Source organism: Zophobas morio, unplaced genomic scaffold, assembly GCF_036711695.1.
Source record: "Zophobas morio isolate AGI-343-1 ecotype UQ-CSIRO unplaced genomic scaffold, CSIRO_AGI_Zmor_V1 ptg000022l, whole genome shotgun sequence".
In the NCBI taxonomy this organism is placed as follows: Eukaryota; Metazoa; Arthropoda; class Insecta; order Coleoptera; family Tenebrionidae; genus Zophobas; species Zophobas morio.
The window spans coordinates 5,941,244-5,966,583 of NW_026972127.1; the positions used below are offsets into that span (position 1 = coordinate 5,941,244).

The following is a 25,340-nucleotide window of genomic DNA, read 5'->3' on the forward strand; positions in this document are numbered from 1 at the left end:
ATTTTTATGCCCCGTCGTATGTTTTTATGATCTTTTTTTTGCTCGCAGTCTGTTAAATTTTTCGGCCGCTGACTGTGTTGTTATAGTTGTGGTTGGTCTAAGGTTTTATGCTTGTCGTTTGTGTTTTTTACCCGTCCTACGTTTTTTATGCCCATCACGTGTGTTTTTAGCTCGATCTCAGTATTTTTATTGTCGTCATGTGCCTTCATGCTCGTTGCCTGATTTCATGCCCGTCGTCTCTATTTATGCCTAGCGCTTATCTTTTATGACTACCGCCTGTCTTTTAATCTTTAAATCCTCAGAATCCTCAAAACAACAAAATCGTCAAATCCTCAAAACACCGAAATCTTCAAATCCTAACAAACCTCAAAACAACAAAATCCTAACAAACCTCAAAACAACAAAATCCTCAAATCCTCAAACACCAAAATATTCAACTTCCCAAAATACCAAAATTTCCAAATCCTCAAAACATCTAAATCCTCGAATCCTAAAAACACCAAAATCCTCAAATCCTCAAAATACCAAAATAGTTAAATTATACAGTTAGTATATTGTGGGGCTTCTACTCACTTTTTGGCAGGAAAGTTTCACTTTGTGCGTATTTTTGATGGGGAGAATTTAATTTCGTGGGTCTTCTGGTTCAGTGTGTTTTGCGCATGTTCGGTTGAGTTAACCCTGGTCGAAGTGAGCCAGAGCCATAGAATACCCCTCCAAAACCCAGGCATTCACAAAACACACTGAACCCGAAGTCGCACTTGAACTAGAACCTGAACATGCGCAGAACCAAGTGAGCGAGGACCTGAGTTTGCGCACGAATTCAATTTTCCCGCCAAAAGTGAGCTAGAAGACTCACTATATAACATTTCTGTCGTCTCTCTGTGTATAGTTCGTTTGTTTTTTTTTGCCTGTTGTCTGTTGCTTATTTTTTTAAGACAGATTAACTACAAGAAGACTGGTATTCTAAAATAAAAATTAGTGTAGAAATCAATTTTTCATCTCGAAATTTCATTTAAAGGCATTCACACAAAATTTAATTTTTGTTCCAAAAGCGTTATAGATGTCCAAGTATGTTTGAAATAAAACAACCCTAGGCGTTATAAATTTTAATCAAGCTATTTAAAATATTCCATATAATAGTAATATAAATCACAATATACAGCCACGAAGCCCCTTCACACCGTAATAAGTTTCCCAGAACACCACGGACAATGTTGGAAGTTCTCAGTAGGTTGCACCAAATTACTACTCTTAATTTCCGACAACAACGTAATAATCTGCTCCGCAGTTTCCGTACTACTATTACTATCACAATTACTAGGTTCAACCGTAAAACTATTTTGGGCAATTTTATTTATTTCATTATGGATTTTGGCGTGCTCCTCGCACAACTGATTGTCCCTACTTAAGTTATCATGGTGCTCCCACAACTCCGGCGGAACCGCCCCTTTTTCCAAAACCAATTTCCGCACTAACTCGTTCAACTTCTCCAATTTATTCTTCATCTGTTCCCTGTCGGTCGCCAGCTGCGACAACTGCTGATCCTTCTCGATGGCCTTCTGTTTCAGAAGACTCCTCTGGTACTGATACAGCGCCACATACTCCCCTATCGTTTCCGTTTCGCCTTGAAGCTGCAAAACCAGATGCTCCAGACGCTGCTTCTCTTCAGTCAAATTCGCTATATCCTCCATCGTCTTCAAGAACTTCGCCTCCAGGTGCTTCATAGCGGCCTCTCGATCAAGCACGGTCCACTGGTCGTTATGGTTCGAGTCGATCGGTGATTGGTCGTCGTTAACGCACAATTTGTTTTCCAGTTCTCGATTCTTCATTTCCAAATTTTCCAGTTTTTGCTTCAGTTCGTCGATTTCGCTCGCGTCAACAGTGGCTTCGGTTTTCGCGTCGGTTTCATCTTCAGCGTGCTTTAAGTGCTCGATTTCGGCCGTGAGGTTTGCGATGGTTTGCTTGGATTCTTGGAGCTCGTTTTGTAGGGACTGGGTGCTGTGGTCTTGTGCTTCGTAGTGGCGCAGTCGGTCTGTCAGTTGCTCGGATTGTAGCATCTGTTTGTCGAGTTGGAGCGAGTTTTCACGAAGGTGCGATAATTCTTTGTCTTTTATTTCAATGGCGTCTGCTAGAGTTTGCAAGTGGACTTCGGTTTTCTGGAGCTTTTCGAAGAGGTCCTTGTTGTTGCGCTGTTCGGAGGTGAGTTTTTCGGTGAGTTCTATTTTGTCATTGTTCTGAAAAAAAAAGTTAGGTAAATTTTTGTTCTAAAAAAACCACGAATGTATTAATGTCCTCGTTTCGAATTTAAAACTTTCAAACCGGGAAATTTTAGTCCTTGTTCACTTTATTCTATACATCGAAGTGTTTATGAGATTATGGAAACACGCAAAGAGGAGGCGGAGACGCCTAGTACCTTGCCTGGGTATCGATAATACTTTTGCGTACGATACAGTGTAGTAAAAAAGGTGTGTTTCTGTTTCTGTCTTCGTCCGACTCAGGTGCGCAGGTATACGTTTCCACCCCTAAAATGCTAAGCAGGGCGGACTGTCTACGCACGCGACAGTGTGTCAGACGAAGACAGAAACAGAGACATATCAGATGTCACAATTGGTACAGTTTTACAACATCTTGTCAAAAAATAAAAATTCTATTGTGGGGACGGCATGTTGAAATTCACATAGACCGTCGTAATCCACTTCCGGTTTCTATAACGAAAATGTCGTATTGTAGTCAATTGGCAATTTTTGCTTAAAAAATTTACAATATGAAATATAAAAATTTTTTAGATTTTCAGTGTTCACAACGAATAACATCATTAGAATTGAGATGGCGCTGGGTAGGCGGAGCTTAAATTTTGCCTTTTTTCTGGATACACGTAACAATATTTTTACGAAAAAATATTTAAAACGTTTAAAATAGTAAATTTTTACCGGGAAACACCGATTTTACAATTAGGCTCCGCCCCTCGGTCTGACAACGAATGAAAAATTCGTCACAACTGAGATTGGGGCGGGTGGGTGGGGCTTATTTTTTTTTTTATATTGCGATCTCCTGTTCGTCTTAATGTCTTGAAAAATTGCCATAATTTTTCCACAATTTACAATATGAAATATGTATAACACTTTTTAGAATTTCAAAATATTGGGTTTTCATACCGAAGATTTAACAAATTTTATCCAGGATCATCAAAACTCAATGTTTTTAACATCAGCTGTCGAGTTCTAGATTCCAGAATTTTTTGTGAATTTTTAGGTAATTTTTTCAAAATTTTAGATTTCTCGATATCAATTTTTTTTTACCAGTTTTCGAACACTTCTGAAAATTCACCAAATAGTTTTTTTTATACACATTAAAATCCTGAAGTTATTTTCGTTTTCATTTCCTGGAAAATTGCCGCCATTGAAAAATAACAATTTTTTAGAATTTTAATATTCACAACGAATAACATCAGTACAACTGAGGTGGGGGTGGGTAGGCGGGCTTAAATTTTGCCTTTTTTTTGGATATATGTATATCACAATCTTCTCAGGACAATATATTTAAAACGTTTAAAATGGTAAATTTTTGTCGGGAAACATCGATTTTACAATTAGGCTCCACCCCTCGGTCTGACAACGAATGAAAAATTCATCATAATTGAGATTGGGGCGGGTGGGTGGGGCTTATTTTTTTTATATTTCGATCTCCTGAAGTTATGTTCGTCTTCATTTCTTGAAAAATTGCCATAATTTTTCCACAATTTACAATATGAAATATGTATAACATTTTTTTAGAATTTCAAAATATTGGGTTTTCGTATCGAATATTTAGCAAATTTTATACAGGATCATCAAAACTCAACGTTTTTAAAATCAGCTGTCGAGTTCTAGGTTCCAGATTTTTTTGTGAATTTTTCGGGAATTCTCTTAAAAAGATTTTTTTTTTTTGTAAATTTCGATCTCCAATAGTTATTTCAGGCTTCATTTCTTCAAAATTTGCGATCATTTTCCCAGAATTTACGATATAAAATATCACAATTTGTAGGATTTAAAAAAACAGGATTTTCAAAGCGAATATTTTGCAAATTTTAACCCGAAACTATCAAAACTATCATGTTTTTGGAGTCAGTTCATCGAGGTCTATATCCCAGAATTTTTTGTGGATTTTTAGGTAATTTTTTCAAAATCTTAAATTTTTCGATATCAATCTTTTTACCAGTTTCCGAACACTTCCGAAAATTAACTAAAGAGTTTTTTTTTTATAAACATTTTAATTTCCAGAAGTTATTTTCGTTTTCATTTCCTGGAAAATTGCCGCCATTGAAAAATAACAAATTTTTAGAATTTTAATATTCATAACGAATAACATCAGTACAACTGAGATGGGGGTGGGTAGGCGGAGCTTAAATTTTGGCTTTTTTTTTGGATAAATGTATATAACAATCTTTTCAGGACAATATACATATTTAAAACGCTTAAAATGGTAAATTTTTGTCGGGAAACATCGATTTTACAATTAGACTCCGCCCCTCGGTCTGACAACGAATGAAAAATTCATCACAATTGAGATTGAGGCAGGTGGGAGGGGCTTATTTTTTGCCTTTTGTTTCTAAATATATGTAGCTTCCTTTCAACAGCATGTTACTTAAAAACATGTTTCACATAGTAGTTTCTTGTAGAGAAATAAGCATTTTGGAATAAACTCCACCCTTCGGCTCACAACGAATAAAAACGTTATCCCAATTGAGATGAGGGCGGGTGGGGGGGGGGGGGTTTGTATTTTGACTTTTTTTTCTTAATATATGAACGTACTTTTCTTTTTACTACAAAAAACTGAAAACATGTTTAAAAGGGTACATTTATAGAAGTGTAGGGGATAAAATTTACCATTTTAAACATGCTATCAGTTTCTTGTTGTGAAGAAAAGACTATGTATATTAAGAAGAAAAAAAATTAAAAACATAAGCCCCACCCACCCACCCTATCCCAATTGTGACGATTTTTCTTTGTTCGTCGTTAGTCATGGGGGCGGAGCTTAACTGCAAAATCCGTATTTTTCTACAAGAATTATCATGTGAAACATGTTCTCCAGTGATTGTGTTGCTCAGAGAAAATTAAGTATGCATTAAGTAAAAAAAAAAGATAAGTCCCACCCATCCGTCTGGATTTCAATCGTGATGAATTTTCCATTCATTTTTCTAAATTTTTTACCCTTTTTCGAGCGAACGCCTTTGAAAATTATCTAACAGTTTTTTTTTTATAAATTACTTTCTCCAGAAGCTATTTTCGACTACATTTCTTCCAAAATTCCGACTATTTTGCCAGAAACTCCAATTAGAAATTTCGTAATTTTTAAATAAAAGAAAAATGGATTTTCGTACGGAATATTTCTCACATCTTGGTCCAAAACCATCCGCGAATGCTATTTTTCAAATCAGCTCGTTGAGATTTATATCCTAGAATTTTAGAAAATTCTAGGATATAAAAAAATTTTTATGGTTTTTATTAGGAAACTTGCAAAAGCTCAATTTCTTGAAATTTTTACCCGTTTTCGAGATCTTGGACAATTACTAGTTTTTTTTCTACGCATTTGGATCTCCAGAAGTTATTTTCGGTTTCATTTCTTCGAAAATTGCCACCATTTGTCTAGAATTTACAATAGGAAATATATCACTTTTTAGGATTTTTAAAAAATTGGATTTTCTAAACGAGTACTTCTCAAATCTTGATCCGGGAATATCAGAATGCTATATTAATCGAGTCATCTCATATACATACTTATTTAGAATTTTTTGTGGATTTTTAGGTAACGTTTTTTTAAAATGAAGTTTTTGATCCTTTTTCAAACACCTCCGAAAATTATCTAGTTTTTTTTTTAATTTCGATCTCCAGAAGCTACGTTCGTCCCCATTTCTTGAAAAATTGCCATAATTTTTCCACAATTTACAATATGAAATACCTATAACAATTTTTTAGAATTTAAAAATATTAGGTTTTCATATTGGTTAACAGTCAACGGTTTTCATATTGAATATTTAGCAAATTTTATCCAGGACCATTAAAACTCAATATTTTTAAAATCAGCCGTCAATTTTTAGGGAACTTATTAAAAATATTTTTTTTGTACATTTTGATTTCTAGTAAACATTTCCGGCTTCATTTCTTAAAAAATGGCGACCATTTTTCCAGAATTTACAATATAAAATATCACAATTTATAGGATTTAAAAAACCAGGATTTTTAAATCGAATATTTTGCGAATTTTAACCCGACACCATCAAAACTATGTTTTTGGAGTCAGCTCATCGAGAATTTTTTGTGGATTTGTAGGTAACTTTTTCAAAATCTCAAATTTTTCAATATACATTTTTTTACCAGTCTTCGAACACTCCCGAAAATTAACTAAAGAGTTTTTTTCATATACATTTTGATTTCCAGAAGTTATTTTCGTCTTCATTTCCTGGAAAATTGCCACCAGCTTTCCACAATTTACTATATGAAATATAACAATTTTTTGTGGTGGGTGGGACTTATTTTTTGACTTTTTTTTCTTAACGTATATAGTTTCCTTTCAACAACATGTTACTTAAAAACATGTGTCACATTATTTCTTGTAAAGAAATAAGCAATAACTCCGCCATTCGGCTCACAACGAATAAAAACATCCCAATTGAGATGAGGGCGGGTGGGCGGGGTTTGGTATTTTTTGCCTTTTTTTTTCTTGATATATGTACGCAGTTTTCTTTTAACGACAAGAAACCGAAATTATGTTTAAAAGGGTAAATTTGAAGAGAAATGTGGGGGATAAAATTTACAATTTTAAACATGTTTTCAGTTTCTTGTTGTCAAGAAAATTCTATGTATGTTGAGAAGAAAAAGGTGCAAAATATAAGCCCCACCCACCCACCCTATCCCAATTGTGATGATTTTTCTTTGTTCGTCGTTAGTCAGAGGGGGCGGAGTTTAATTGCAAAATCCGTATTTCCTGTTTTAAACATATTTTAAATTTCTTGTTGCGAAAAGAAGACTACGAATATTAGGGGAAAAAAAGGTATAATATAAGCCCCGCCCACCCTCCCTATCTCAATTCTGATGAGTTTCTTTATTCATCGTGAGCCAAGACGGTGGAGCTTAAAATCCTTATTTCTCTTTTTTCTGTTTCTTTATAAATTATAAAATTTTATTTTGCGAGTTTCGTTTTTGTCATAACAATGGAACATTTGGAAAAACATCGATCGTTAATTGTAACAGGAAAAAAAGTGTATAAAACTGCGCATCTTTAGCAACATTGTACATAAGTATTTCCAACAAATTCCACATTGACTTTTCATATCGAATATTTAGTAAATTTTGATCCTAGATCATCAAAACTCCACAATTTTTTGTAGATTTTTTTTTAAAAGAGTTTTTTTATACATTTTGATGTCCAGAAGTTCTTTTCGACTTTCATTTCTTCGAAGATTAGGATTTTTAAAAAATTAGAATTTCATACTCGATATTTCACAAATTTAAACTAAAGTTCAAATTTTTCAATGTATAATTTTTACATCACCGAAAATTTCCTAGTTTTTGTTTAAATACATTTCGTCTTTCCAGAAGTTATTTTCGCCTTCATTTCTTGAAAATTTTCCACCGTTTTTCCAGAATTTACAATGTAACATTTATGACAAATTTTGATTAAAAAAATATTTCGCAAATTTTGACCCACAGCCATCAAAACTGCATGTTTTTGGAACAATTTTATCAAGAATTTTTTGTGGATTTTTAGGTATCTTTTTCAAAATCTCAATTTTTTCAATATTCCAGTTTTTTATCAGTTTTCGGACACTAAAGAGTTTTCGTCTTCATTTCCTAGAACTTTAATATTCACAACGAATAATATAATACACCAGAAAAGTCGTGACGTCATCAGTCGTGGTTGCTATAGCAACTGATTCCAAACACTACAAACCAGTGCCACTGATTCCACTTTTTTATGGCCATTTAACACAGGTAACCATGGCAACCATTTTTGTTTGGAATCAGTTGGAACGCGCCAACGCCTATGTGACGTCACACTTTTTGCATGCATTGAGATGGTAGTGGGTAGGCGGAGCGTAAATTTCGCCTTTTTTCTGGATATACGTAACAATCTTTTCACGACAACACATTTCAAACGTTTAAAATGGTAATTTTTGGTTGGGAAACATCGATTTTACAATTAAGCTCCGCCCCTCGGTCTGACAACGAATGAAAAATTCATTACAATTGAAACTGGGGCGGGTGGGTGGGGCTAATTTTTTTCAAGTTTCTTTCTTAACATATATAATTTCCTTTCAACAAAATGTTACTTAAAAACATGTTTCACCTAGTATTTTCTTGTAGAGAAATAGGCATTGGTTTGTATTTTGCCTTTTTTTCTTAATATGTACGTAGTTTTCTTTTCACGACAAGAAACTGAAAATATGTTTAAATGGGTAAATTTGTAGAGAAGTGTATGGGATAAAAAAAGCAAAACATAGGCCCCACCCACCCATCCTATTTCGATTTGACGATTTTTCTTTGTTCGTCGTTAGTCAGAGGGGGTGGAGCGAGCTTAATTGCAAAATCCGTATTTTTCTACAAGAATTACCATGTGAAACACGTTCTTCAGTGATAGTGTTGCTCAGAGAAAACTATATGTATTAAGTAAAAAAAAAGATAAGCCTCACTCACGTGACGAATTTTCCATTCGTTGTCAGACTGAGGGGCGGAGCGTAATTGCAAAATCCATATTTTCTGTTTTAAACACGTTTTAAGTTTGTTTGTTGTTGCGAAAAGAATACTACGAATATTAAGAAACAAATTAAAATATACGCCCCGCCCACCCACCCTATCTCCATTGTAATGACTTCTTTTATTCATCGTGAGTCAAAAGGGTGCTCATGTAAAACATGTGCGCATAAAACTGTGCACATTTAGCAAAATTGTGCATATTTACGTCATCAAATAGAAAAAAAACATCTTTTTTTATGGTATTTCTCCGCGATTTCTTTTTTTCTGTTAATTTTGAATAATCACAAATTAAACAAAAGTTGAAATCAGTTCTAAATAACATATGCCTGCAAAAAACAGATTTTGTTAAAAAAAAATCAGTGACGAATAAACCCATTAGTAGAAAAGTTTTGAATTTGTGTTATTTTTCTTTTGTTCGTTGTTATTTCAATTTTAAATATATCATGTTCCATCTAATTTTATACAATTTTATCATTTTCTTTTGGGATTGTTAATTTTGCTGACTTTTGACATGTTTTAAAACCAAACTTTTTTGTTCCGTCAATCATAATTATTCACAACGAATTCGTAAGATCAGTTGGCCATGGTCACAGAAAATAGCTGTTGCCTAGTAGGCCATGAAATTTATTTCTAAGATAACGATGTTGGCACTGCAGCTATTTGATACTCTATTTGACAGTGAACTGTCAAAATGAACAAGGAATGCTTTGGCCAAGTAATTTTTCTTCAACCAAATCGCAATATGACTTGAAGAGCGTCCCAAATTTTGTTTGTACGGGCACTTTGCATTAATTAAAATTGTTTTCAACAAAATATTCGAGCGGAAAATTAAAAACAGAATTGGTAATAAACTTTGCAGGTTCTGTATTATTTATAACAAGACAATTGATAATTTAACGATGAAATACAATGCATCACGCATTGTTCAAAATCATGTTTGTTACGCTACGATGTATCACTTGTTTTGCTATAACAGAATGGTGTTTTTTTCCATTCGTAGGACGTTGTATTTAAAAACAATTTTGAACAGTTTTTTAACAAGAACTAATAAAACTGCATTCCCCCACCATCCCAACTTACCAACTTCATAAAAACTTCATGCATGCTCTCCATCTGGCTCTTCAACTCCGCATTCTGCGCCACCGCCCTGGCCGCCGCCACCTTGTCGCTCTCCATCGTCGCCAGCAACTTCACCGTGTCCGGCTGATTCCCCCTCAGCTCCTCCAACAGCCCCTCCAACTCCCGCACGCTCTCCGCCTGCGCCTCCAAATCCTTCAACAACAACTCCTTCTCATCCGCAACTTTAACATTATCCCCCTGCAACTCCGCGTTCTCCGACTTCAACTTCTCCACCAACTCCAGCGCGGCGTCCAACTCGGCCCGCGAGTCCCCCACGTTCCGCGAAATGGCGAAATTCACGTGATCGTTCTGGAGACTCTGCAGCTGCTTCTCCAGCTCCCCGATGTGCTTAATCCTGTTCTGCTCCTGTACTTGAAGAGATTCGTTCTCCTTTTGCAGCTTCTCCAGCCGCCCGGCCATGCTGGTAATCTGGGAGTTGAGTTGCTGCGCGTATTGCTGGTACTGTAAACTGGATTCTTCGCGCTCCTTGGAGATGGTTTTCACGGTGTGGGTCAAATCGGCGACTTGCTTTTCCAGCGCGAATTTTTCCTGGGTTAGTTGGTGGACTTGGCTGCTCACGTGATCCATTTCGCCAGTCGTCAGCTGCTGGATTTTGATATTCGCGAGCGAGAGTTGGTTGGATAATTCGCCGATTTGTTGCTGAAAGACGAGGTTGTTTTCAGAGCTGGTTTTGAGTTTTTCGCGGACTTCTAGCAAGTCTTGCATGAGTTCGTCTCTTTCGTCTTTTAGGACTTGGTACGTTTTCTTGAGTGTGTCAAGTTCAGAGCTTTGTTCTCTTTCTAAAGTATCAAACTGGGATTTTTCGTTTTTTAGGAGCACGATTTCGCGCTCTAAGTCGGCGACACGGGATCTTGAAGTTTTTAATCTTCCTTGGAGTTCTTCACATTCCGACGTTTTTTGTTTAGCGGCTAATTGGAACTGACTTAAGTTAGCTACTAGTTCTGTTTTTTCAGCCACTAGAATTCCAACAGTTTGGATATGACATTGCAACTGTTCCCTCAGACTGCTCATCTCCTGGCTAAATTTAGTGTCAGAGTTGATATCTCTCTCCCTCAACTCCGCCTCCATCTGAGACATTTTATTTTGATATTCTTGCAACGTGATGGCTAAATGTTCTGATTTCACCCTCTCTTGGTTCAACAAAGTCGCCAATTCCTGATTTCGCGTCTCCAGCTGCGACTCAATCACCCCACTCGAATTTTCCGACGTGGGGTTGATAAGTTCCGCCATTTGATCGGATATCTGGCGCAAACTTTCCACACTTGACAACTGAGTGGGCCGTGAACTCTCTAGTTTTACAGTATCAAAGGCATGGAAGTCCGCTATCTCTTCATTTTTATTGTCTACTGTTACGCCATCTTCAACCACTTCTTCTACTAAATCTTTACTTTCATTACCTAACACCACATCCTCGTGATTTTCGTTACTTTCCACATGTTCATGGTCATTCAAGTCGCCGAACGCGTTGGCCAGAGGCGACTCCGACACACTCGTATCCGCAAAACTGTCGAAAAAAGCCACCGGCTGTTGATACCCATTGTTGTAGTTTACGTTATTGAAGTAATTGGGGAGCTGTGTCTCGGTTTGATCTTGCACACTCGCGACATTCTCCACAGGGGTCTGCTCCCGACTCGTGGGAGGAGAGTCTGCGACGTCGTTCACCTTCTGCGCGTTCTTCTTTTTTTCTTTTTTTAGCTCCTTGAACTAAAATAAAGACAGTGATGATGTGGCCTAAAAAAATTCGGGAAAAGTTGTTTTTGCAAAGTTCGCGCGGGTGGCGCTCGGGAAGCGTTCGTGTGTGACTTTGGGGCGAAAAAAAGTGCAAATTGATTTGATTTTGTTTTTACCTTTTTTCTAGCAGACGCTAATTTTTGGGCTTTTGACACATCTGCCATGTTTGTGTACGGGTGACATGTGTGACACACGTCACTACTTAAACGTCAAGGTTAGGGAATTCCGAGTTAAAAGTTACACAGTAGGGACTTTTTTGTTGGTAGTGGCACTCTTGAGTAACGGCCTTCTTTCTAGATTTATTTTATTCCGGGTTTCGTTCTTGGCGAGAAAAGTCGTGCAGTAGAATCACAAAATGTTGCAATCTTCACAAAATCTTGATTTTAATTTGCCATCTTTAAATATTTCAACGTGTATTAACGCGGGGAATATGGTAAGTGCCCTAATATTTCTTTCAATGCAGTTATTTTTCGTGTTAATCGTTTTCAATGATGATCACAACATAAAATCTGAAATCATGTGTTGATTTAATAATCGAGCTTTTTAATACTGATATCCACGTTACTTTTGTGAAATGAGTACATTTGTATTAATATATGTGCTAATGACGCGTTTTTGTTTCAATTTTTGCAGTTAACCAAAAATTTGGAAAACCAACACAAAGATGGAGGCTGAAAAATCCAACGAATACACGTGAAGAAATTTGGTAAGGAAAAACTATGAATTGAATGAATGAATGTGTTTTTGTGTTTAATGATGATCAAGTATTTGCTATCTGAGTTTCTGTGCAGATAAACTTCATACTACCACAATTTTGAATGACTGAGGCATTTTTTTTTAGTTTATATTTTGTCTATAAATGTCTGAATTCACAGTTGTTTTTTTTATTTCAGTTTCGATGAGCTGATAACCTGGAAGTTACCAGAAGGTAAGATTTGAGCACTATTCTTTTTAAACTTTGTTAATTTTCTAATATTTCAGGTGTTCCAAGGCCAGATAGAAGCAATTGGTGTCACAGAATCAAGGTAATAATAATCACTGAAATTAACTATTTTATAATTCACAATGATGTTTTCGAATTTCTTCACCTGAAAATATTTTAACAATATTTGTCTGAAGACAATTGACTCTGAGTCCTTATATATATAGCCATGCACATCAGTGTATTTTAGCATAGTTATTAAACACAATCTCTACTTTCAGGTCAGGTCAGGTCAAGCCACACAATTTTAAAAAACTTTTTCTTTATTTTTCTTCTTACAATGGTTATAATCTTTGGCAATATCAATGTACTCCCTTGGGTACATAAATTCGTAAAACGCCAACATTAGGTAACACAGCGAAGCGACCAATAAGAAGGGCCACACGCCGCTCGTCTTATAACTGAAATAAAATTTATAAAAAAAAAAACCGAATTTTTATCGCCCGTCTTACCTCCATAGTTGCTCCTGTAGAGTTTTAACTTTCTCGTGAACCACCCTCTGATACACAATTTCCGTACGCTTGGAAACGTGTTCCCAATTATAGTAGTTTTTGGTGCGTAAATTACATTCATAAGGACACAACACTTTGTTACTTTTTAAATCCTCTAGAGCCGTTTCAAGGGCTTTAATAAGCGCTGGAACGTTTGGTTCAGTCAAGTAAATCAAATCGTCTGGAAGCACTTCAGGTATTCCGCCAACTTTCGTCGAAACGACTTGTAATCCACAAGAAACTGCTTCCACTATCGCCATACAATAAGCCTCTGTTAGAGACGTATTGAGGAAAATGTGGCCCTGAACTAGAACATCGCGTACTTGGGAGTGTTCTAAACTCCCTAGAAGCGTAAGTCTGTCGTGAAGACCTTGTCGTTCACGAATTTCTTCTAACAATCTGTGAATAATTAATTAGTGGGTGTTCAACAAAATGTTACTTGTTACCCCCGCTTTGGGCCGTCGCCCGCTATTAAGAAATTAATATCCTTGTATTTTTTACACATTTCGGAAATAATTTGTGCTGTTAAGTCAACGCCTTTTCGGTAAACCAAGCGAGATACAACTACAATTGTAACTGAAATAAATATTACACGTTGAAATAATTATTAATTATGATTATTGTGGACGTACTATACTTCTTAGACCGTCTACTAGGATCTGGCGTGAAAGCACAAGTGTCTACAGCGTTAGGTATCACAGAAACTCGTTTACTATTAACTTTGGCTCTTAAAACTGTGTTTTCTTTACCAGTGTGTGAAACACAGATCCAGTGGTTACAATCAGCCAGTGACATTTGTAGTAATTTATTAGTTATCACAGCGCTTGCATCAGCAAAACCAAATAAACTATGATCAGTGAAAACGGTCTATAATCAAGTAATTAGATCCAGGATTTATTGAATAAAACGTACCTTTAAACCCATTAAATTCCCAACTAGCATAGCTTCGTGTGCGAGTGCCGAAAATGCCGAATGTCCATGAATTATTTCAATTTGTTCCCGAATAAAAATGTAACGTATGAGGGGGACATTGCATATCATTGTTGGTAGGACAGACTGGTTATAGAACACTCTAATTGGGAGGTAGTATACTTTTAGCCCGTTCGTTTTATAGCGGACACCAATGCAGTCCCCGTAATTGTGTGTCATTACGACGACTTTGTGCCCCTCTAGAATCAAACACTGTGAAAGGTTGTAAATGTGCTCTTCGACTCCACCCATGTTGGGGAAGAAGAAGTCGGAAACCATGCTAAAAACACACAATTGGATTTTTTTTTTAATTAATGTTTGGTTGATTTACCAAATTTTGTAACCCATGTTTTGAGGTTATGTTGACACTGGTGACAGTTTTGTCACTGATGCAGCGATATTTGGTGCGTCGGGTTGGTAGCATTATGGCGGGAATTCAAATGCAGACTATTCGCAGTAATGATTTATTAGATGTTCTCAATAAATATAACAAAGATACAGTTCGTTTAAATCTTAGTTCTTCAATAGCGTACTTAAAATAAATATAGACTTCTTAAGCAAAAAAATAAATATAAAATTTTATACCAAAATATAAAATTCATTGTACTATTTCGTTTAAAACAAACGACTCTCCTTAATAAGCGGGTTTTTTCGCGCAACCGCAGCATCGGTAATTCCCGAAAAACCCAAAAATTCCAATCGTTTTTCGAGGACCTACTCGACACTTCGATCAGTTTAAAGCGATCTATTTAGTCACTAAATTCCTACTTAAAATATTATCAAAATTTTTAAAGATTAGGCCAGATAGAACTTTTGATTAGGTACAGTATTGCTCAGGTTTATCTTGGAATGTAATAGGAATGTAAATCTGCCAAAATGTTTGGCATCTAATAAATTTATTGTTTTCGTGATATTGTGGGTTCGTTTGGTCCACAGTTTTGTACAATCCGCATAAACCCAAGCCGAGTTGTCGTGTTATTCTCATTTCTTTAACTAACTAGATGATTTAGTAATTCTAGTACTGTACAGACTATAAAATAGAAGAAGTAAAGGATCACTATACAAGACACAAGGGAGTTTATAATTGTATGCTAGGTATGGTCCTCGTTGGGGGGCCGTTGCTCTTGACTACTGCAATTCCAGGATAAACGTTTGTGGATGCTCGCATCTCGGCTATCATTTTTCTGAAAAATATTATTAAATAAATAATAAATTCCACTAGACTCGGAATTTTACCTTGATGTCATCCACAACTCCCGCAGTATGATATCTTTTATCATTCCTATAAATTCGTTTCATTGCCTGACGATGATGTCCTCTGCTAAAAGATTCACATTGATCCTCTGACTGGGACACACCTGAATAAAATAAAAAAAAAATAATTTAGTGTGCCCGTTGATAATTTAAATATAAGTTTTTCTGTGGTAAGAGAGCCTGCAGCAGTAGTCTGTTCTGTTGTAAATCTCAAACTGGATTAAGTGTGTATTTTGTAAGAAATCAAAGCATTTATGCAAAAGTGCTATTGCATTCTAGAGTGCTACCTTGCTAGGTGGTCTAGTGACAAGTTTTGAAAAGTTTTGTATCATGTTCAACTAAAAAGCATAACATTTCATAAAAGTTGATGAAACTCTGACACAGGGTTGTAGTACCATTTTTTTATAATTATTAATTTTCCCTTGACATTTTTCCCCATTAAGTTTTTTCTGTGTAATTGTTTTACGTCAGATGAGTTAAAGCGACGTAATGAATAAACGTAATTACATATTTCTTTTACGTCTGCGGATGGGTAAATGAAGTATATGTAAAAAATATTGAGATTGCACGCAAAAATAATAAAAACGACATTTAAAAAAAGTTCCCAAAGCCATTCCTAATTAATTTAAGTAGACAATCATAACATCGGTCTTTTAGGACTATCATGTAGATGGTAAAACGCCAACCAAAAATTTGCCAGTCATCCCCACCAACAATTTGATGATGTCATATCCAAAATTTACAAAAGTAAATTTGTTTTATTTTATAAATTAAGATATGCCTCTACATGTGGTGTATGAATCCGTGCTGAGTTTTCAGCTTAGACATCCATTATCCCTCAATAACTGTGGACGTCATTTCAAAATCAAATCTTATAATTTTTAGAGAAATCTGGATTTGTTTACTTTCGAGGAATTTTTTGATATCATAATTTTTCGTTTTTGCAACTAGTGTTTGGAATTTTATTTTATTTCTCGACTTCCAAAATTGTCAATTTTGATTTTTTTTAATTTTTCGCAAATTTTTCAGTTTTGCATTTTTTCGATGTTATAATTTTTCATTTTTTGCATTTACAGTTTCTCAATTTAATTTTTCGATTTTTCAGTTTCTCATTTTAATTTTTCGATTTCTCAATGTGTCAGTTTCTCAATTTTTCATGTTCTTGATTTTTATTTTTCATTTTCCCGATTTTGTAATTCTTATTTTGTCGATTTTACGAGTATATCACAATTTTTCTTTTTTTTATTCTCTTTATTTTTTTCAATGTTTCTTTCGATCTTTGATTTTTCAGTTCCTCGATTTTCCAATTTTTAAATTTTTCAAATTTGCAATTTTTGGATTTCCCAATTATCCCATTTTCCGTTTGCTTTCATTTTCAATATTTCGGTTTTACAAAATATATTTCGTTTTTCGATTTTGCACTGTTCGAGTTTTAAGTTTGTCAATTTTTAATTTTTCGGTTTCTCAATTTTTCAACTTCTTGATTTTTATTTTTTATTTTCCCGATTTTTAATTCTCATTTTCTCGATTTTTAGTCACAATTTTTCGTTTTTTCATTCCCTTTATTTTTTCAACGTTTCTTTCGATTTTTGATTTTTCAGTTCCTCGATTTTCCAATTTTTAAATTTTTTAATTTTGCAATTTTTGGATTTCCCAATTATCCAATATTCAATATTTGGATTTTACAAAATATATTTCGTTGTTTGATTTTTAACTTCCACAGTTTTTAATCTTTAGATTTTTCATTCGTTTTTTCAATGTTTCAAGTTCTTGATTTCCACTTTTAGATTTTTCAATATTTTCATTTTATACTTTTTGTTGAACAATTGAAAAATGAAAAACTGAAAAAATAAAAAATTGTAAAATCGAAAAGTCGGAAAGAAGAAAAAATGAATCCAATCAAAAAATTGGAAAACCCAAAAATTGTGAAATCTAAAAATTATAGAATCCTCAAAACTGTAAAAGTCGAAAAACTGTAACACTGAAAGATCGAAATATTGAAAAATAAATATCGAGAAATTGAAAAATTAAAAGTTGAAAAATTGAAAAAACGAATAAATGTAAAACTTTTAAAACCCACTAATTGGAAAACGGAAAAATTGTAAAATCGTAAAATGAAAGAGTGAAAAATTTTTAAAATTATACTCCTAATTATTACTAGATACATATCAAAAATGAAAACTATAGAAAAATTGCAAATCAAAAATTGAAGAAACGAAAAATAGAAAAATTTTAAAGTTGAAATATCGAAAAATTGGAAAATTACAAATTGAACAATTGAAACACACAACTGAAAAAATTTATATTGAAAAAAAAAAGAAAATAAAAAACTGGAAGGAAAAATTGAAGAAATGAAAAATTGCAAAAAAGCTAAAAACTAAAAAATTAAAAGTTGAAAACTCCTGAAATTGCAAATCGGAAAATTGCAAAATCTAATAGTTAAAACATCGAAAAGTTGGAAAATCGAAAAATTGAAAAATTTTAAAATGAAAACTCGAAGAGTTGCATATCGTAAAATTGAAGAAATAAAAAATTGAAAAAACAAAAAATTATAAAATCGGAACATTGAAAAATCGAAAAATTGTAAAAATAAAGAAAATAAAAAACCGAAATTAAAAATTGGAAATCAAAAATTAAAGAATGGAAAAATTGAAAAAATAAAACATCGAAAAATCGGAACATTGGAAAATGGAATCGAAAAAAAAAAAGAAAATGAACAGCCGAAAAGAAAAATTGCAAATCGATACAGTGAAAAAATAAAAATTAAAAACTGAAATCGCTTTTTTTTCAATTTTTGGATTTCCAATTGACCGCTTTTCCCATTCTTTGATTTTTAATATTTCGATTTTACAATACATTTTTAGTTTTTCGATTTTTCAGTTTTTTTTTTCATTTTTTCAAGTTCGTTATACTTTTTCGTTTTTTCATTTTTGATTTTTCAATTTTACAATTGTGCAATTTTTCCATTTTTTGATTCTACAAGTTGAAAAATGTAAAAAAAATTGAATACTAAAAAAAAACGAATAATTGGAAAAATTAAAAAATGCAAAACTAAAAAAACGAAAAAATGCAAAATCGAAAGAATGGAAAATCAAAAAATTGCAAATCGAAGAACTGAAGAAACGAAAAAATGAAACATTGAAAAATTAAAAGTCGGGAAACCGCAAAATCGAAAAAATTAGTGAATCGAAAAATTAGAAAGACGAAAAAACGAATCGAAGCCAAAAACTGGAAAACCCAAAAACCGCAAAATCGAAGAAAAATGTTGTGAAGTCGAAAAACTAAAAAAAAAATGATCGAAAAACTAAAAATCGATTAAATGAAAAAGGTTTAGTTCCAATAATTGAAAAATGGAAAAATTCTAAAATCGTAAAATTGAAAAAGGGAAGATTTTTTTAAATTATAATGATTATTATTAAATATTTAAAACGAAAACTTGAAAAATTACAAATCAAAAATTGAAAATTTACAAACTAAAGAATTTCACATTGAAAAAAGAAAAATTTTAAATCTGAACATTGAAAAATCGAAAAATTTTAAAAATGAAAAAACCGAAAATAAAAATTGCAACTTGAAAATTTGAAGTGAAAAATTAAAGAATCGAAAAATTGCAAAATCTAAAAATTAAAGATACAAGAAAGATGAAAAATTGATTTGTTGCAAATCGAAAAATCGAAGAAATCAAAAATTGAAAAAATAAAGATAATAAAAACCGAAACGACAAATTGTAAATGGAAAATTTGAAGAAATGAAAAATGATAGAATCGAAATATTGCAAAATCTAAAAATTGAAGAAACAAGAAAAATGAAAAATTGAAGCAACGCAGATCGAAAAATTGAGGAAGCGAAAAACTGAAAAACCAAAAAACTATAAAATCGAAACTTTGAAAAGTGGAATAATTGAAAAAACAACGAAAATCAAAAACTGAAACAATAAATTGCAAATCGAGAATTGAAACATTAAAAATTGAAAACTGGAGACACTCAAATCCAAAAATTGCATAATTTAAAAATTGAAGAAACGAAAAATACCAAAAAATTATGAAGGCGAAACATTGAAAAGTGAAATAATTGAAAAAATAAAGAAATTAAAAAACTGAGACTAAATTGCAAATCGAAAAATTGAGAAATCGAAAATTAAAAACTGATAGATAAAATTAAATCGAAAAGTTCCAAAATCTAAAAATTGCAAATCGAAAAACTGAATAAACAAAAAATGAAAGATTCAAGTTAAAAAAGCTGCGGGAGCGTTATTTATTTGTTATGGCTTTTACTTTGTAGAGGTTAGAAAAAAACAAAAATCACCAAAAATCTCTATAATTTTTCAAAGAAGCGGGATTTATTGGGCTGCACTCCAGGGGCGAGGGAAATTCTGTCGAAATAACTTTCGACCAATTTTTTTGTAAATTTTCAAAATTTTTGTAATTTACTCTCGCTAATTTAAAGAGAATTTGAAGTTCGGAACATGTCTACAGGGTGTTTCGTCTACAATTTTTTGTATTTAATACTGTTGTGATAAAAACTGACTGTTGCATCCAATGTCTGCCAAAAAAAATGTTCGATATTTTAAATAACTTTGGATATGTTTTAATAAACACTTTCTGGACGATCCATATCGTGGTGAAAGCCACTACAAACGTCATTTCGTTTTTGTACATAATTTAAAAGCTCTGTTACAACTTATTCCCAACTTAATCGTAATTTCCCCCCGCTAATGGCCATATTATTACCATCAAAAGGTGGCAAACCGTTCAAGCTTACCCAATTTGAGGATCGCCCTAAGTGCTTTTTAATACTGTCAAAAGTTATCGATAAACCCCAAGCACGTATCTAACTCGCAACCAACCCTCAACATCAGAGTTTCCACCAACCCGCAAACCGCCCCACGCATACAAAACTTCTAAAACTAATGATTCACATTCAAAAGACTCACAATAAATGAAATTACGTAGGCTCACAGTGTTCTTCTTCTAGAGTGAACAAAAAACGAAGAAAACAAAAGTTACATTTTGTACAAAAAACAGGCGAAACGCCGCTACTGACCTGCTATCACGGGCACGTCGAAGTCGAAGCTGGCCGGTATCTGCTGGCTGGTGGTGGCGGTGGAGTTGATGTGCCTCGTCTTGATCAGAGGGGGGTTCTTGCTCTGGGAGATGGCCAGGCCGCGCCTGAGGTTGCCCCGGGTGGGCGAGGGCGGCGGGTACGAGACCCCGCGGTGGGTGGGGCTGAGCAGGTGGCCCCCGTTCTTGTTGTTAGGCACTGAGAGCGTGTTCTGGTTGAGGCTGAGGCTGAGGCTGCCGACGTTCGGCGAGCCGAGCGTGAGGTTGGGTAAGCTCTGGCCGAGGCTGCCGAACGGCTGCACGGAGAGCGTGTTGGGGGTCTTGCTGAAGAAGCGGCTCTTGAAGGAGTTCTTCTGGGAGACGGGGCTCTTGTCGGGGGGCAGGGGCTGGACTCCCTCGTCGCTCGAGATGGAGCCGGTGCGGTTCTCGTTGTCCATGGAGACGCCGCGGGACGGCTCCTTGGCGGAGCCTACCGAGGATTGGTCGTTCATTTCCACGGATCCGCTGAAACGAATTTTTTAGTTTTTAGAAACATTGAAATTTAATGCCAAAAAATTATGTTGGCAACATCAACGTTCCTTGCTCGGTTTGAAAGTTACGGTCTGTCAAAAAGTGTCAACATCATATTGTTTTAAAAATAAATTTCATGGGCTACTAGACGACTTTTTCGAAATTATTTTGGAGAACAATGAAAGATGTACGTCATCAAATTGGCACTGGATAAGCAGTAGTGCGATTCAGAAATATTGTTTAAAAGATGTCAGCAGTAATCCGGAAGTATTGAAACTTTCCATCGTTCTTGGTAGCGTTTTTCAATCCTTGCAATACATATTTTGATATTTCCGCGCGCTTATTGCGAACAGTACGTCTGTTTTCTGGAAAAAAAACTTAGTGGAATGTAATAAATGTATCTTCAATGAATATTACATTCCATTTTGTGATATGATGCTGGCATTTTTTTATTTTATCGCGAAAGTCGGCCAACCTGCTTAAAAACTTTTTCGACAAAAGCGTATTTTCTATAGGACTGGGACACAGGATTTATCGCAATTTGTAATGAAATTTTTCCGATTTCCGTGTCAATTGACAAACATAATAAAAAAAATAGCAAAATTATATAGAATTTTACGCGCTATCAAAATTAAATAAATGAGTAATGATGTTTCGAGATGTTAATTTATCTGGAATAAATAATAAAACATGAATCAGTATTCAGAATATCAGTGATTTTTCGTGTTTTATAGTGTTATCTGAGGTAGAAAAGAGTCAACGACTAAAACTGAAGGATTTTTTTGATTTACGTAATCAACAAAAATATCCAGGTTAAAAAAGTAGGAGATCTAATTTTACAAATTTTAATGACACCTATCGGTTAAAATAATGTTACAAGATATAAGATATCGAAACATGCTTCTGTATGTTTCAAGTGAGTGTTCCCATTACAAAATTTTGTGATGACGTCATCAATATATACATATGCCAAGACACGTATACAGTGTAATACTAATAATCACAGTACTGTATGCCAAATTTTCGGAAAAAGTTCTCTTTAATAAAAAAAATAAACTGACTCATTCTTTGATTTTTTTAGACACCCTGTATAAGCAATTCTAAAAAATATTAATGCAATGATAAATCACAGTCACAAGACTCATCATATTTTCTACATTTTATTTTCCGAGAGATAAACAGATACATTTTGATTAAAAATTAAATTAAAACGTATCCAAGATTTGAAAGTATCCGATTTTGCATTTTGAAACTTAAATTCCAAAGTGTTGCAATACAATTTTGATATTTTTTTGTGGTAAAAACTCAACACGGATTCATAAACTACACGTGTAGGAGTATGTTATTTTATACAATTTAAGACACATTTACTATGTATAATTTTGAGGTAAGTCAGAGTGAAAAAAAAAAACATTCGTTAAGGATGAAATTCGAGGCAGAATTATTTTTTTTTAATGAAATATCTTATAAATTTTTATGTCTTGATTGGCCTTTACTATCTTAAAGCATATTTTATTTTTGAAACAGTAATGCAACGTTGCCAAGCTACTCCAATTCAAAAAAATATATATTATATAAAGATTGTAGTAACGTTATTATTAATATTTACATTGCAATATTGTATGCACAGGTAAACAAAAATATGGGATTCGTTGTGGTATGAACAAAATTGAGTCTTAATATACAGAGTATTTATAAAAAAATTCTAGAATGTTTTAATGTTCTGCCGTATTTTAATGTTTTCACATAGAACACATATTTTATGACTACATCTTCTCTTTTTCATTCTCTTTCGTTTTTGTTAAGTATATTATTTTTAGGTTAAAGTTGGTAGTTTTTGATATTTTATTTCCCGAGCGTAAGCAAATCAAGTCCGTCCGCCGACTCTCTACCTTTACGTTTTCTCGACCGTTCATGAACCCCAAAGTACGAAGAAATAGATTTCCCGTTTCCGTCTGTCTGTCCGGATTTTTATTAGACAGATAATCTCCGAAAGTACTGGGCCGATTGTTGTCAAATTTTTTATTTATATTAGGTATATCTGCTTTTTTTATTTTCTCGAGTTTTCAGTTTATAACTTTGTATTTTTCGGTTCTTTAATTTTTCATTTTTTCAAATTTTCGATTTGCAATCTTTTGTTTCGGTTTTTTATCATCTCTATTTTTACAATTTTTCAATGTTTTGATATTATAATTTTTTGTTTTTCTAATTTCAATTTTTTCAATTTTTCGTTCCTTCAATTTTTCGATTTGTAATTTTAAATTTTTCAGCTTTTCGAATTTCTAACCTTTAGATCTTTCAATTTTTAGAGTGCAATTTTTTGATTTGCAATTTCACGAGTTTTCAATTTTTTATTTTCTTTATTTTTTCAACTTTTCTGTTCTTCATTTTTCATTTTTTTAGATTTTTTAATTTTTGACTGTTTCAATTTTAGATTTCTGTTTCTCGATTTTTCATTTTTAATTTTCCAATTTTTCATTTTTTTGTTTCTTTAATTTTTAGATTTTGCAATTTTTCGATTTAAAATTTCTCGAGTTTTCAGTTTTTAATTTTTCGTTTCTTGAAATTTTCGATTTGCAGGTTTTTGTTTCGGTTTTTTATTTTCTGTATTTTTACAATTTTTCAATGCTTTGTTTTTTTATAATTTCTTATTTTTCCAATTTAAATTTTTTCAATTTTTCTTTTCTTCAATTTTTCGATTTACAATTTTTCAAATTTTCACTTTTTTGTTTCCTACGCAAAACAACTTTTCCAGTTTTCATTTGTAAATTTTTCAGTTTTTCCATTTTCCAACCTTTGGATGTTTCAATTTTTAGAGTGCAATTTTTGATTTGCAATTTCACGAGTTTCCAATTTTTTATTTCTTTAATTTTTCGTTACCATTTTTTATTTTCTTTATTTTTTCAACTTTTCGGTTCTTCAATGTTCTGATTTTACAGTTTTTCTTTTTTCAATATGAAATTTTTCAGTTTTTCGATTTTTTAATTTTAGATTCGTCAGTTTCTCGATTTTTCAATTTTTCGTTTCTTCAATTTTTGATTTCTAACTAGTTCTAGTTTCCATTTTAAATATGTCATATTAATAATAATTTAAAAAAATTTTCCCTTTTTCAGTTTCACGATTTTAAAATTTTTCCATTTTTCAATTATGTATTGGATTTTAAAACTTTTTCATTTATCGACTTATCCATTTTTCAATTTTCAATTTTTTAATTTCTCGATATACAATTTTTCAATTTTTGATCTTGAAGGATCGATATTAAACATTCAATAATAATAAAAAAATGTTGCAATTTTGAGGATTCTATAATTATTCAATTTTACAATTTCTGGGTTTTCCAATTTTTTGATTCGATTTGTTTATTCTACTTTCCAATTTTTGAATTTTTTCAATTTTTTTGTGCCCCTTTTGTCGCGGTTTTTGATCTTTTCTGGCGCGATTTCTTCACCTTTTTTTGTTCTCTTTTTTCTGTATTGTTCCCATTTTGTTTACCTTTTTTTTAATTTTTTTTTTACTCTTTTATTGTTTTTCTTATTTTTGCTAAGTGAAATCAATGAAATGTAGAATGGGTGGGTGGGCGGGGCTAAATATTTCTCTGAAATATATGGCAAAATGTGGATATCATGTTTGTCACCCTTGTTTTTAATCGGATCTTTGTCCCCTTTTTTTGTCTCCTTATTTGTCGATGTTTTTTTCATATTTTTTGTGCCGCTTTTGTGTCGCTTTTAATTTTTGCTGCCTTTTTGGGTTTTTTGTTTCACCTTTTTTTAGAGTTTTTGTTATTTTTTTTTTTCGCTTTTTTTCCGTCTTTTTCCATACAAAAGAGTCTAAGATCTGTCCTATCTTGAAGTCTGGTGATGCATCTAAAGTTGAAAATTACACACCGATTTCCAATTTTTGCTAAAATTTTCGAATTAATTCTAGATTCTGTCTATCTATATTCTATATTCCTATCCTGTTGTGAAAAGTTAGATATCAAAGTGTCAGTATGGGTTTTAAATTGTAGATCAACAACGACAAACCTTTAGCAAAAAAAGTCTTAGCTTAGCGAGTACTAGAAACGCCCACCCACCCTTCATTTTCTTAGAGAGTCCGTTATTTGCCAAAATCAGTCTTATTTTGGCACCTACCAGACGTCCCTGAACACGTCGTTAAATGCGTGATTAGCTTAATCTCAGTTAAAATATTGTATAAATTGGCCCTAAATATTATTTAAATTTCTAAATTAACATAATTCTCCAAATTCGCAAAATTAAAAATTATAATATTTCGAAAAAGTCAGATATGTTTATATGTTTTATTGTACTTTAGGGGCGAGGGAAGTTCCGTCGAAATAACCTTCAACCATTATTTTTTGTCTGGTAATGGCGTTGGGTGTTTTTAATAAAGCGCACTGTTATTATTAAAATAAAAAATAATGATATTCCGCGTTGAAAAATGGTAATGGTAAAAGTGTAATAACGAAGAAACA

General features: G+C 33.2%; 3 protein-coding genes, 1 long non-coding RNA gene and 1 other non-coding gene across 9 annotated transcripts in view; 2 read left to right on the forward strand and 3 right to left on the reverse strand.

Annotated features, from left to right (window-relative positions):
• Positions 1 to 1,093: 1,093 nt before the first annotated feature.
• LOC135133417 (golgin subfamily A member 2) lies at positions 1,094 to 11,830 on the reverse strand. The gene is made up of 3 exons (XM_064061801.1): positions 11,720 to 11,830; positions 9,813 to 11,576; positions 1,094 to 2,234 (listed from the first exon to the last, which is right to left on the reverse strand). The coding sequence occupies exons 1-3, from the start codon at positions 11,765 to 11,767 to the stop codon at positions 1,176 to 1,178; spliced, it is 2,871 nt and encodes a 956-aa protein (XP_063917871.1). The 5' UTR covers positions 11,768 to 11,830; the 3' UTR covers positions 1,094 to 1,175.
• Positions 11,761 to 13,023, forward strand: LOC135133419 (uncharacterized). Of its 2 annotated transcripts, XR_010281176.1 has the most exons (6): positions 11,761 to 11,847; positions 11,901 to 12,036; positions 12,237 to 12,309; positions 12,497 to 12,531; positions 12,585 to 12,628; positions 12,807 to 13,023. It is a non-coding gene; the product is annotated as an uncharacterized LOC135133419 (long non-coding RNA). The 2 variants fall into 2 exon arrangements; XR_010281175.1 differs by lacking the exon at positions 11,761 to 11,847 and having other exon boundaries at positions 11,881 to 12,036; positions 12,807 to 13,022.
• LOC135133870 (small nucleolar RNA SNORD36) lies at positions 12,087 to 12,161 on the forward strand. Its single transcript, XR_010281214.1, has one exon. It is a non-coding gene; the product is annotated as a small nucleolar RNA SNORD36 (small nucleolar RNA).
• Positions 12,831 to 14,428, reverse strand: LOC135133418 (phosphatidylinositol N-acetylglucosaminyltransferase subunit A). The gene is made up of 6 exons (XM_064061802.1): positions 14,377 to 14,428; positions 13,989 to 14,325; positions 13,709 to 13,943; positions 13,523 to 13,652; positions 13,038 to 13,475; positions 12,831 to 12,986 (listed from the first exon to the last, which is right to left on the reverse strand). Exons 1-6 carry the CDS (start codon positions 14,391 to 14,393, stop codon positions 12,833 to 12,835), a joined length of 1,311 nt encoding a protein of 436 aa, XP_063917872.1. The 5' UTR covers positions 14,394 to 14,428; the 3' UTR covers positions 12,831 to 12,832.
• Positions 14,429 to 14,707: 279 nt separating this feature from the next.
• The window catches only part of LOC135133459 (pleckstrin homology domain-containing family G member 5-like), a 224,982-nt gene continuing 214,349 nt past the window's right edge, over positions 14,708 to 25,340 (reverse strand). For all 4 annotated transcript variants that reach the window (XM_064061859.1, XM_064061857.1, XM_064061860.1 and 1 more), the window contains 3 exons: positions 20,343 to 20,863; positions 15,282 to 15,403; positions 14,708 to 15,229 (listed from right to left, as the gene is read on the reverse strand). In XM_064061859.1, coding sequence (XP_063917929.1) covers positions 15,137 to 15,229; positions 15,282 to 15,403; positions 20,343 to 20,863 — 736 coding nt within the window. In that variant the 3' untranslated portion in view covers positions 14,708 to 15,136. The remainder of the gene's footprint in view (positions 15,230 to 15,281; positions 15,404 to 20,342; positions 20,864 to 25,340) is intronic.